At 40.6% G+C, this 14,089-nt stretch overlaps 1 protein-coding gene across 1 annotated transcript; it reads left to right on the top strand.

Moving 5' to 3' along the window:
* Positions 1 to 117: 117 nt before the first annotated feature.
* LOC308328111 (RING finger protein 122-like) lies at positions 118 to 13,830 on the top strand. The gene is made up of 7 exons (XM_080781819.1): positions 118 to 1,090; positions 1,133 to 1,249; positions 5,787 to 5,943; positions 6,965 to 7,007; positions 7,117 to 7,158; positions 7,971 to 8,053; positions 9,761 to 13,830. Exons 2-7 carry the CDS (start codon positions 1,225 to 1,227, stop codon positions 9,879 to 9,881), a joined length of 471 nt encoding a protein of 156 aa, XP_080637945.1. The 5' UTR covers positions 118 to 1,090; positions 1,133 to 1,224; the 3' UTR covers positions 9,882 to 13,830.
* The last annotated feature ends 259 nt before the right edge of the window (positions 13,831 to 14,089 follow it).

Raw genomic sequence — 14,089 nt, 5'->3', positions numbered from 1 at the left:
TGCAGCTGGAATTGGGGGGAGGTGAGAGAAGTGGGGAGGAAGGAGGGGGCGGGAGACAGCAGAGCTGTGATGCAGGCAGCGAATCACATGAGCTCGGATCTGTTTACAAACTGAGAGAGCCAGAGAAGTGCTCGGCGAGTCGGCGGTCGGGAACCATTAGGAGGAGGAGAGATAACAGAAAGGCAACGGAAGACAAGAGGTGGGGACTGGGTGAACGTGGACACGGAGGAGATTGGAGAAAGCCTGCCTGGTCCTCTGAATTTTATTTGATATTCCCAGTCGTTGTGGTATTTATTAGAAAACAAATCAGGGTTTACAGCTGGAGCAGATGGTGGGGGTGGGCAGAGGAGAGAGGAGGACATCGGCAGTCTGACTGGCTGGAAACACCGCTGCCTGCTTGGGGAATCCATCCGTATAATTTCTTTGTTTCTCCCTAATTGGCCACAAGGCAGGATTTCACCAGCTCTGGGAGGAAACCATCGTGGAAGATCCAACAAGAGGAAATAATTTAAAGGACGAGTAGACTGAGAAGAAATTAAGGGAGAGACAAAGAAAGGCGAGGGGGGGGGGGAACAGGAGGGTAGGGGAGCCGTGTGACAATGTTTTGAAGGGAGACAAAGCAAGCAAGCAAGAAAAAGAGAGAGACTTTATTCAGCTTTGCTTTTTGGATGATTGTCAATGACATTGACGTGTTCTCCTCAAAGATCACCGGCTCATCACCATATGGATAATTATGTCTTTGTTATGATGGGAAGAAGGGATTTTTTTTATGTTGCTCCCCCTCCTCTGCCTGACACCCACACTGTTGTTTTGCAGCATGACTCTGAATCAATGCTCGGACCTGTCAGGAGCTTTTCTTTTTTGCCTAAACATCAGTAGCATCTTTATTTGCCCAAATCGTCTGCAGAGTAAATGATCAGTGTAGTCTCTTTGAGGAATTGTAGTTCAGAATGTACAGAACTCAAAACTCACATTTTTCCCTCTATATCAATCTATAGCCTATAGGCATATGTACCAACTACCATATAGCCTATAGTATTGACTCTGGCTGGCTATAACTGACCGAGCAGGGATTTTTGGTAACATCTTTGTCTCCGGAAAAGACACCCACGGAAACAGTTTTAGGATCCAGGCGAGTGAGGCGAACGTGACATCAAAGGTCAGGGGGAGACGGTTGGTTGTCCGAAAGGTCTGGGACTGCCTGGCTCATCGGTCGCTGGTTTCATGCACCCCGTGCAGTGGTGTAGTGGTAGGTACAGCATCCCTAAATAATGAAAGTAAACATTGAGATGATATGGAATTGTAATTGTAATATGCAACAATGTCAATTAACAAAATAATACACATTCCATTATCACTGTGATAACAAAGTGAGGTTAATGGAACGCAGTGGAATGTATAGGCTATTAGGCTGGCTATATTTGATGGACTATAAGAATCCTGTTATTATCTTCAGCCCCTTCAGCACCACTTGGTTCTAAAACGGTCCTCTCTGGTGGACAGCAGCATTTGTTCACTCGCTGAGTGGCCTATACCTTTTAGCACTTTTAGCTCTCTGCACTATCAATGATTTACTAGCATCCTGCTAAGATTACAGATACAGTAGCCTACCTCACCTTCCCTCACCCAACCAACTCCCCCCCACAAACACACACACAACACACCTGACCTCATCCACCCCCACTTCCCCAGCCCAGGACCCCAATGTGCAGTGACGGCCATGACCTTTGCCTTTGACCCAGCTAGTGCAGACTATGTGAGAGGACAAGAGTAGCAGTGGCACTTGACCTCAGAGGGAAACTAAAAGTAGCCCACTGATTTCTGCCTCAGCAGTCTTAGTTTGAGGAATTAAAAGTCCCCCTGGCCTGTTCCTCTGTTGTTGTCCCGCACGAAAGAGAAACACACTTTGGCAGGCGTTCCTGGGCCAAGGAGCAAGTGGAACACATTCCTGGGTGACGCAAGGACAGTTGTAAATGTTCACATACAAGTGACTTGAAATGGTGGAAAAGTGTTTCTGTGAGAGCATATGTTTTTTTAAGATTCCTGGTGTAATCCTCTTCTGGGGAGAACAGGGATAAGGGAACAGTTTAGCTTTAGATCAGGCCTCTCAGGGAGATAGTTGGGTAACACTTCAGTTGTAGTGAACTCAAATCAAAATTAGAGTGAGAGTCTCAAAGGGCTTTACAGCCCCACATTTTAACAAAGGAAACAAACAATAAAGAAAAAAGACATTGTTGAAACCTGAAGGATCACACACACACACACACACACACACACACACACACGTATGTTATATACAAGACTTTATTGTATGGAAAATATTAAAACATTTATCTATTTAACGTGTTGCAATAGGTGATGTTGTTGCATATCTGCTATTTTACAGTTTTTAATAGGGCTCAACTGGTGGTTAATAGTTTCAAATTATAACTAACTTACTACTCAAAGTACCCATACACAATTCAGTCGCATACTGAGTATAAATATAACACAATGTGAGAAAGCAATGGTCAATAAGGCTCACAACAAGACAAGCCATGAAATATGTTGCTGTTTGATGCAGGTCAGTTGAGGAGAGGACACAGCCATGGCCAAGACTGGAAGGGAACAACAGGTTCAGTGGGTCAGTAGCCCACTGGGCATTTACTGAGAGCTAGGGTTCTAAAACCTTTTCAGTTTGAGACCCTTAAAGTACGTAATAAGAGCGGGCGACAGCCAGACACATTTTCCGGAAGTGCATTATTATTTGTCTATGGGACCCGGCGACTGCCGGCGAACAGGCGATGGTCGAAAAGTGGGCAGAGGAACGTCGCCCGAAAAGATAAAAATAATTCATCTTTTTGGGCGATTGGGCAATGTGTCGGCCGCTGTTAAAACGCACTGTAAGAAATATGGTGTATCCCTGCATGGGACCTAAACTTACAGAAATACTTAATGAATTAATCACTTGAGCCCTAGAAAAAATAAAGACGTTGAAAATAGCCTAACTACAAGCTCACATGATTTCTGAGAAATGTTTTTATTTAACTTTTTAATGTTTCGTTTTTGTAGGAAAGGTAAAAACAACAACAAAGTTTACATGCAACCCATAAAAATGGTCTGTGACTTCAAAAGGTTGGGAAACTGCTGTAAAATATGGTGCTGTCTAGTGCAGGAAGGGAACTACAGGACCATAAGTAGGAGCAAGCTGCAGCCTGGGGACGTAGGGTTCCACATGGCCTAGATTCCATGTAAAAACGTCACTCACACAGACATGACACACTCACACAATTCACTCATATAGACGGGGGACACCACACCACACCAATGCTTCACAACACCGCAAGTTGCAACTTACAACCAGTTGCAGAGGTCTGAATTGACCGGTTGCAGGTCGTTGCACTTTGGGGATTCTCTGGTGCAACTTGTGGTTACAGTTGCAACTTGTTGCGTTGAGTATCATTATTGTTGACTGAACTTTAGATTAGACCTGACTTTACAGGGGGTGTACAAGGGCGTCTAGTCAAACTCTCAACTAGTGCTAGTTAAACGGCTATCCTAACCCACTGCAACACTCCAAGATTTGTTTGGCTGATATGGTGAATGTGGGTTTTGTACTTAAATTTAAAGCAATAAACAATTGCAGCTTCCTTGATTGGAATAGGGGATTGATAGGTGAAAGCCAGAAACCCATCAGTGCCTGCTGATTTTATATTTAAAGGGTGTGTACGTTCTTTTGTTTAAAAGTAAAATCTCTATATTGTGATAATAATAATTTCCACAGTATATAGAGTGTTTCTTGGTGTCTCCCCATCTCTCCAGCTCAGATCAGAAAGAGCTACACGCTGAAATCGTTGACTAACATCGACCGCCTATCCACCACAAGTTAACTTTATAGTAGGCTAGATGATGTGTTAGGCCTCTAATGCATGACAGTCCTCGGTGCAGAAACATATTACTAACTTAGTATTGGAAAAGGTAGAATATAATATTTATTCTGAAGACAAGAAAAAAACCTGATGACTATATATCTTGTCTGTCCTTCTCCATCTCTTTCTGTTCCTAGTTCTGATGCGCGCATGCACGCGCGCACACACACACACACACACACACACACACACACACACACACACACACACACACACACACACACACACACACACACACACACACTCAGAACAAAAAAGAAAGCTGATATACATGTGCACAGTAGCCAAGCACCACATGTGCTCATATCTCCATATCCATCTCAGTGTGAAAAGGTCACACACTGCTAGAAACCGCTCTACATTGTTATATTGGTATTTGGAAAAAATGCACAGTATACAAAGACAGAATGGGGGAGTCTAGTTAGGCGATAAAACTTTGAGCTACTGTATGGCACACATTCATGGATTCATTCAAATTGTCCATATAAATTCACATTTGAATTGTCTTGGCCCATCTGGCAATGCACCAAGTATGCCGTAAAGAAATGAGCTTACATCACTTGATGGTTTCGAGTCCCATTCATGATTTGTAAATGGCTAAAACCGCCTTTTTATGTACATTAGGGCTACTTTGTCTACGAGCACAGACATTCTCTTTTGACGTGACAATTTCCAGTGCATTTGAAAACACCACATTCCTCAGACATAAGCTATCCTATCTTTGTCCACTTGTGGCTAATACATGAAACACAGTCATAGATTCAAATGCCTAACAGTTTTCATTACCAACGAACAGTAGGTTGTATTCATGAGCGCCTTGTTCTTTGTATGATGGCAAAGCGCTCTGCAGGTTGTGGAACTGGTTCAGAAACAAACGCCAGTGGATTCTCCCTGAGAGTACTCTGTATTTAAGCTCAGACATGATAGCACACATCTCACACTTATTTTCTGGCACTTTGTAAAGCCATTTGGCCTCTTCTTTCAACCTCCAAATGTTCACGCTAACTTCAGCTTATTTATTTCTACCTCTGGGTTTTTTATGGCCCGTTTTTTTTTAGGGTTTTTTAGTTTTCAGACAAGTTGTAAAGCCGTTTGTCTTTTAATATCATCCCTTTGTTCATAGTCTATTTAAACACAGCATCTTGCTTACTATCTCAATGTACATCTATTACTTGTGTAATAACATTTCTGATTGTGAAAATGAACATAGCATGTAGTTTAGTTACACTGCAATAGTGACTATACAAAAATGTAGCTATTTCTACTTCAGTGCCATGCAATATTTATTTGTCTTTAGCCATTATAAAGTTTAAGCCTACTTATCCATGTTTTTTTCCTATTTCAACCTGTCCTGCAAAACATGCTATCTCCAAATATAGTATAGCCATGACGCAAAGCAATATTCCCTGGAAGATGAATACTAACTATTCTCTAGCACAACACTCAGGCCAAAATATATATCTCATAATCTAGCAGGAAGATTCCAAGGTGAACCGAACCAGATTTTTGGGACAACCCTCCGACCAATTGGTGTTTGGTCTAAAGAGAAGCAGACTCTGGGGGCTGCTTGCAAGGCTTTTAGATTCTTGTCATGTTAAGAAATTGGCTGACAGTTCTTAATAGTTTAATACAGTAGGCTAAAAAAAAACATGTTGCAATTATCGGCCAAAACCAAAGCCCCTAGCGTCTCTGATGTTTTTTTAAATGTCAGTCATTCTGTTCAACATGCTTTATTATTACCATAATACAAGAACAACTTATTGTTCATGCCAAAGCAAGATGCATACAGGATCATTGACGAATGCAACATCTATCCATCAAATGAAGGTTTACTTCTGTCTCTCTAGTATGTGATGGGTTTGTTGTCTTTCCTCGCAGGGTGTTTGTGTGGTTTTGGACTACAGAACTCAGGTCCCCATTGCAAAATGTCGTCTGAAGAGATGTACCACCTGCCCCTCAACGTTTACGTCATCATACTGGGCATCGGCCTCTTCATCTCCATGCTCAGCCTGATCTTCTGCTGCTACCTGTTCAGGTAGGAAGCGCTGTTGTGTGTAGAGATGACAGACAGCGGTGGAAACAATACTCTCCTGTTTTACTTAAGTAAAAGTATCAATACGGCAATGTAGAAACGCTCTGTTACAAGTCAAAGTCTGGTAATCAAAATGTACTTGAGTAAAAGTACAGAAGTATTGGCATCAAAATATACATCAAAGGTAAAAGTACTCATTATGCAGAATGTCCCATTTCACATGTTCAAAATGTACAAAAATAAAAGGTACAGTACTTGAGTAAATATACAATCACTTGTTTGAATTCACAGCCAATGTTGTGGGAAAACTGGAATGAAGAGTAGTAGTACACTGTAGAATCCTCAGTGTTTATGTGTACAAAAACAACCGAATGGACCTCTATTGGTTACATTTGCACACTCTCAGAGTTTCAAATGCATACATTAAAAATATCTTTACAGTGTAGTCAATTTATGTTTGGACACAGTCAGTTGCAGGTGTACAGTAAGATGCTGGCTTTTCAGCTCCTGATGCCTTTGTGTGGATTAATTCCACACAATTGTCCCAAGACAAGACATGCACATAAAATATGGTGGTTTACACAATAATGTGCCAAACCGACAAGTACACATAGAAGCCACTGACACAGATTCTTGCGTTTAAAAACCATATTTGGATTTTCTTGTGGGATCCACAATAACGTAGTACATCAAGCTGTCAAGAACGCTTTCACACCGACCAACCTCCCAATCCCTCCCAGTGCTCACTGCTTTCTACTTCTACGTACTGCGTAGGCCCATTATGCTAATGTTATCCATAATAACCCATTCTTGACACTTCTAGAAATGCAGGCTGATACTTGAGCTTGGTATGTGTAAATTCCAGGATGAACAACACTCATGACTCCTCTCACAGTTGACACATGGCATGATAAGACACGCTTGAATAAAGACAGATATGGTACCAACCAGCGATTTAAATATATAGTATATAATATATGGATGTTATACATACACTAATAACTGTTTGTTTCATATTCCACAGACTGAGACGACAAAGTTCAAGAGAACAGTATGGCTATAATGAGGTAATATAGAAGCAACATTGCCTGTTTATATCTACTGTTACTCTTTGCTAGTATGCAAGTATGCAATTCAGAAATGTAAGCATATTCAAATACATTTTTTTGTCATCAGGTGGTTTTGAAAGGTGCTGGGAAGAAACTGAGCCTTCTTGGGGTAAGTTGTGATTTTGTGTAAGTTTGAGATGAACAGTGGATCCTTTATGGGGCATACACAGTCAAATCCTCTCACTCTTTGGAGTTAAATTAACACAGAGCATTTTACTGTTTATGAATTGACCAAAAGCAACGACAATAACAATAAAATTGTTGCCGAACAATAAATGTGAACAACATTGTTTCACTCATGGTCATGGATCAGTGTGCATAAACATAAGCAGGAACGTGTCATAATTGTTCTTTATAATTATGGGTGAGGTTGTCAATTTATATTGCATCATCACTTTACTCATGTATCACGTCCCTAAGGCTGTGCTTCTTTGTGGGTATGGTGATGTAGTGAGAGGAAAGATGTTGTGTTCACCAGGAAACCATCTTTATAACTGTTGTTTTTCTTGCTTTGGTCAATGGAAATTAGTGACTAAATGACCAAAATACTTTGCATTCCCAAGCGTACTGGGAGCTTAGCAATATTTTTCTAGTAGTATTTAATAATAATAAATAGTCAAATTAAATAAAGTAACATTTAAATAAAATAGTCGTAAATAGAATTTCTCTGAAAAGCCATGTAGCTCTGCTAGCAAACAAACAACCAATCAAATATCAAATTAATATATCTTATACCTAGAATTACTGAGGGTGGGGTATGGGGGCTCTCAGCCAGGTTAGAACTGTGTGGAAGATGGGGGGCTTTCAGGTAGGAAAGCGCTAAATGCCCTTCTAGCTAACAGAATGCAGGAGGGGGTGTGATATTGAGTAAGTTGTGCGTTATGGTGAGATATTTCAAAATGTATTTTCTCTGTGCTACAGCAAACATGTGCCGTGTGTTTAGAAGAGTTCCGCAGCAGGGACGAGCTTGGAGTTTGTCCGTGCTCACATGCATTTCACAAGAAGTAAGTTTACCTTGTTTGGCGGTCACAGACGCTGACAAATTCATGTATGCCGTATGACATTCCTTTTCAAAGTTAAGTCAAATTTGTATTTTGTATTTTTGTTGCATGAAAATAACAGACAATGTATAAATTAAGCTTTCAAGAGAAGCAGATGTTTATGCTTGCCAGTCATGATCGAATCTAGTTAGATCTCCCCCTGTCTCTCCAACAGTTTGTCCCTCTCCTATTTTCTACTGCATGTATTTATCAGAGGTCAAAATAATTCAATGGAAAGAGCTCTGTTTACTCTCATTTGATTAAATAGCATTCACCATTCAGTCCTTTTTTTCATATACATTTCTAAAATGATTTATTATTTCTAAAATAGAAGATCTACAAACTCACAACGTGTTGCATTGTGACACATTGTGAGTTGTAGTTCTGTTATTTTTTAAAGATGTTTGTAAATGAAAACTTTTTAAGGCTATAATGATGCCCAAAATAGGCATGCCAGGTTGACTCTCCCTTGTAACTTGCCTAATTGGAAGATTACTGCAATGATTCATGCGGACTTGTGGAGGGTTTGATTGAGCTTTAAAACCACCACAGTCATACTGACAACTTGACATGAGGACGGTGGAATAGTCTAATCTCTAATGGGTATAGCAATACTTCCACTGCAATACACTGCATATCTGATCCAACAGACAACAACCTCAATAACATGCCGATATGTCTTTTCACAATCCCTTTCTGCTGCACCTGCATAATGCTCCCTCATTGTAGTTGCATAAGTGGGTCCACCAGATTACAAAAATGTATAAATATCAGAAAATAATAACTTCCCTGTGGAATCATCTATGTGTCCACTAAACCAATTTCCTGTTCATGCAAATAAACAGCTATATTGCTTGAGTATTTGCAATTCAAGCAATCACCTTTTCTGAAAACAGACTTGAGGCTCAAGAGGAAAAATGTTGTTGTGATATTCAATCTTGCATCAGGAAGTGAGAATGCGGGTCCATCAAGTGACATGGACTCACTAAATATTTTTAGCTTTGGTAGTGCTTAATTGTTGAAGCTTAGGAGTTACAGGCATTCTGTCTTTCGGTGGAATTCCCCTTTTCTTTTTTACTTGAGAGTTAACAGCTGATGCAGTAGTTACAAAAGCTGTGGAAAAACACCGATTCAACTTGCCGCCCAGGGGCAAGTGACAGGCAAAATACTTGACACGCAAACACTTAACGTGACCTTGCATGTTTGTCTATGAACATGTTTAACTCAGCACTCCCCGATTCTTGCCCTGCAGCTCAAGTATAACATGAACAGTAGTGCTTTTGGTTGTAGTTTCCTCAAAATGTCAGCAAACGTGTCTCTTTATCACCATGCATAGACGCACACTGCACTGTGTAAATATGCCATATAAGGACCATGTTTGTGGCCAAAATATGCCACTTGTGCTGGTTGTTGCACTTGTAAATACTACTAATTTCTGTTCCATGTTTAGACTTTTCAGAGTTAAATGAACACTCCAAATAGGACTGTGTTTGCCAAGCATCCTGCTATCCTGAGTGTGCCATCTCACCCGATTAATGCTGCATATTTTCTACTCTCACCTAGCGCCAGGGGAAAAGATGGTCTGCTGTGCACAGAGCAACAGTTCCCACATGTTTCGGGGTTCATGACATGATATTGACAATTTGACATCTAATGTCTCCACCTCCCTAGGTGTCTTCTGAAATGGCTGGAGATCCGAAGTGTCTGCCCGATGTGCAACAAGCCCATCTGCCGCCTGCAGCCTGACCCCCCACAGGGGGCAGAGGGGCCGCAGAGCCCCCTGGAGGTCTGAGGCTATTACCAACCACCGTCACCACACGGTCGGCGTAAATACCCCTTGTGTTGTGTAGGATAAGCACCTATGTAGAAACTTGATTTGGGACGCTAGAGGAAATGTGGGGAGGGGGTTGGGCATTTGTCAGTGACATCATTGGGGTTGTCATCTGTGTCACTTTCCATGGTGGGAGACGTGAGAAGAGACAACATGCAATACACCATCTCACTCTCCTCTCAATCGCATCTCCCACTGGGTATAATATACAGGGGCTGGTTTCTACTATATAGCCTCACTGTTCTTTCCAGTTCCTTTGAAAAGATCGTACCCGGATAGAGAAGAAGTTGGTGATTGAACTGATTATTGAAGTTTCAAGCACAACTCAAGACCCCTGGACCTTTTAACCGTAAAGATGCCTCAACTGTAGATTTTAATCCAACCCCAACACCAGCTAGCTACCACCAGCTAAGTATCAGACACTCCTTCAGCTCTCATTTAGCTTGCCAATGTGAAGGTTTGTGTAGCCATGTGAATGGACTGTGGATATTTGTGCAATGGACAATGAAAGGAGTTTACATTGATACTTTTTTTAAATTATTGTTATTAAAAAGGTTAGACCTAGGACCTGGTGAACTATCATGAGACAGTGTATTATAGCTGTATTCTTCCTTTAGGCAGTTGGTAGCCTCCATCCTGTATTGCCAAGCTCTGATTGGTCAGTGGGTTAAGCCATATGGGGTTATCATGGTGTCTGATTGGACCATATCCCCACCTGCCCCTCCCACTGCTGCCATCACACACACACACACACACACGCACACGCACACACACACGCACACACACACACACACACACACACACACACACACACACACACACACACACACACACACACACACACACACACACACACCTGTATAAGGTATCCAGCTATATGGTCCAGACTCCAGAGTGACCCAGTCACTAAAGTTATCCCGTCAATAGTAAAGTATACTATACAGTACATATATACATATATACAGTATATAGTCTTTAAGTTATTTCTATGGAGTTGTTTTGTATCATAAAAGGCGTTCAATAAAAATGCGTAGTGTTTCAGTGATATAAAGCCCTCTGACCATCATTTATTTTGGGAGAGAAGTTGAGAGAGTTATCTTCTGATGTTTAGGATATAGGTATAACGGTGAAACGGTCGGAAACCAAGCACAACCTTTTTTCCCCCCAATGTCTTACATTTTCTCCCAATTTAGTTGATTCTAAGGACAACATTATTATTATTATATTCATTATAATCTGTGTATTATATTTGACATTTTATGCATGTCCTATGTTATTGATAACACGTCTATGAAAAAGTGCACCGTACATTTAAGAACTGAACCATCTGCTTTAGTGATAAAAATAGGCATGTGTGACTGTTATCAACTGCCTGTTTATGCTGGCACCGTGTCTAGGTGAAGTGACCGATAACACTTCCCTTTCTGTTAGTTGAAACGTTTTGATTTTGTGTATTATTGCCATGATGATGAGTGCTATAAACATTTGGAATATTTCAAACTTTAGAAATAATTATGCCCAGCCCATTCCTTTCTGTATTGTCTTTGTAGAGACAAGACAGGAAGAAAACTGAAGGGTAGACTAGACAGCCACTGTATGTACAGTATAGGGAAGGCAAAGATAGATGTTGACATAACAAGTATTTATGGGTAACACATTACTTTCCAGTGGCCTTGTTTGATTATGTACACAATGTTATAGTGTACAGACTGTACATAGTCCCTCGAGCCAGACTGTTGACTCACATAATTTTAAAATGCTTCCGTCATACAGTCTGTGCAAAGGAAGCACAGAAAATGATCCAGGGATAAAGTCCTGCTTCCCCACCACTTACGTTTTGTTTTTGCAGTAGCGTAAATGTATTTTGTCCTACTGTAAATATAGTGTTCAATAACATTGTGTAAGTAGCCTATTTAATGAAATTCTCTCTTTTAAACAGTTGCAATTACTCAGAATCACAGAATATTTAGAACAACTTTTACACTGGGAAAAGCTCCAAATGAAATGTTACAACCACACAATATGAAAGGCAGATATGCTATACTATTATTGCCTTAGTTTTGTTTGATTGAAGTGAACGATAAAGCCAAAGTATGAGAGATGTCAGTGTTTTTACATTTTGCAATCGGGGACTTTTCCACCACCAATTAGGCAGGCCACTGCTGCTATATCAGAAACACTGAGATAATGTGTCTGGAGTACTATACAATCAAATGGTCTTTCATGAAGTGTGTATTCTAGACAACCTGCCCTAAATGCGGTAAGATGTTGGGTAACCCAAAACACAACAAAGGCCTCCTTATGTGTGAATTGTGCAGAGAACCTTTTATGACGTTTTGATCTGCAAACTGTGTCAGCAGGACAGTCTTGTGATGGACTGTCGTGCCAGCAATCTGCACTGTTCTAAGGCTTAGTACATTATGAAAATGGCCTGCTATGTGGGGGAGGTAGTTGGTCCTTCGTGGATCACAGTTTCCTAACATAGCCTAAGTTCACATAACTATTCTCACTCCTAAGACAGGATGATATACCTCATGAAGTGGACTAATGCTTAAAGGACGACTTCACCATATTATACCATATTATAATGAGCATTAGTGAGGACCACTTATATGACGATAGCTTGAAAATGGGAGAAGTCGTCCTTTAATTTATACACCATCGTACAACGTGACGATCTACAAGCTCACAAAGCGTTGCATGGGCTAAGTTCGGTATGTGACACCCTCACATGACAATATTGATCAGGCTGTAGACAACTCACAGTCCACTAGTAGTTCACTTCCGCACAGATGATACTGTGGGGAATAGATAACTTCTAACTTTTATAGATACAGCTAATGTGTTGTTGTTGTTGTCGTCGTCAATCAAGCATATGTGTAACATATGGTTAAAGAAATTCAAAAAATGTCTAATCCTAGACTAAATGTGTGAAATCTCTGTTCTGTCTGTTGTTCACGTATCTCAAGAACTGTCACCAAGGACCCGAGAGAGTGCAGTGCCAGGCATCGAGTCAGTCGGATGCAAACAATATGTCCATCTATACTAGGCATATATGATCCAGAACTGCCAATCCAGCAGATATGCCTATATACGGGCCCTACAAAGTGTGTTATGCACCGAAGTTGGTCTGATCAGTACATCTCCAAATCTGCAAATAACCTATATGGAATACCCTGTCAAAAAACAGGAGACACAATAGACAACATGACAGAGGGTCCGGTGCAGATTCCAATTCATATTTACAAAATTATGGTATTATTATTAATTATTGAGTGGTGCAACCACTCCAAGGAACAGCAATGTCCCTATGTAAATATTGGACATATACGCATTCTTTTTTTAACTATCTGTCACTTGCCAGAGACCTAATTCTGAACATATAGTGTCTCTTTCAGCACCTAACATCCTCTACCTCTACCCCACATCATACATAGACCCAACCTACTGTGCCAGCCTCAACAACACAGCTGGTCACATTCCAAAAGTGAAACTTATCTTACAATGTATAATGTGGATTTTTATCTGTGACTGGTTGAAAGAATTCCATGTGATGCACGAATACTTCAGTGGTGAGAGAGAAAAATAGTGGTGCTGTTCAGACATGTTGTGCTGCTGGCCTATTAAGGGGATATTCCGGCCAAACTATGGCAGGCATGTCTCTGCAATGTGCAGCACCGTGTGTAACATGCATTTCTTCTGAGATTTAGCTGTACTTCATGTCACCTGGATTGGCTTAGTACGCTTTTTGAGTTGGATATGGGTTTAGTCTTTGTACTTAGTTGTTCTGCATAGCATTGTTACAAACGTAAACTTGGCCAATACCGGTGCGCCTTGACCTTTAAACTCCTACTATGTTTGCTTTTGATGTAGGTGGTCTAGGAGCTAAAGCTTATTCTATATTTGCACTTTTAAGCTGGATGCTGAATTAGAAATATATATATATATATTTCTAATACTAGAAATATAATGTATTATGTATTATCTCTCACACCAATGTTATTGGATGTGTTTTGTATAAACTGTTTTTAACTTGCTGTACGGCGACCTTGAGTGCCTTATGAATAAAATGTATTATTATTATTAATATTATTATTGCACTGCAACAAAACAAAGGGTTCTGAAAGCTTCACTTCACATAGGCCTGTTTACACTTAGTACATGCTTTG

Source organism: Protomyctophum bolini (genome assembly GCF_963924005.1).
Source record: "Protomyctophum bolini genome assembly, chromosome: 14".
NCBI lineage: Eukaryota > Metazoa > Chordata > Actinopteri > Myctophiformes > Myctophidae > Protomyctophum > Protomyctophum bolini.
This window is presented reverse-complemented; position numbering and strand designations above follow the sequence as displayed.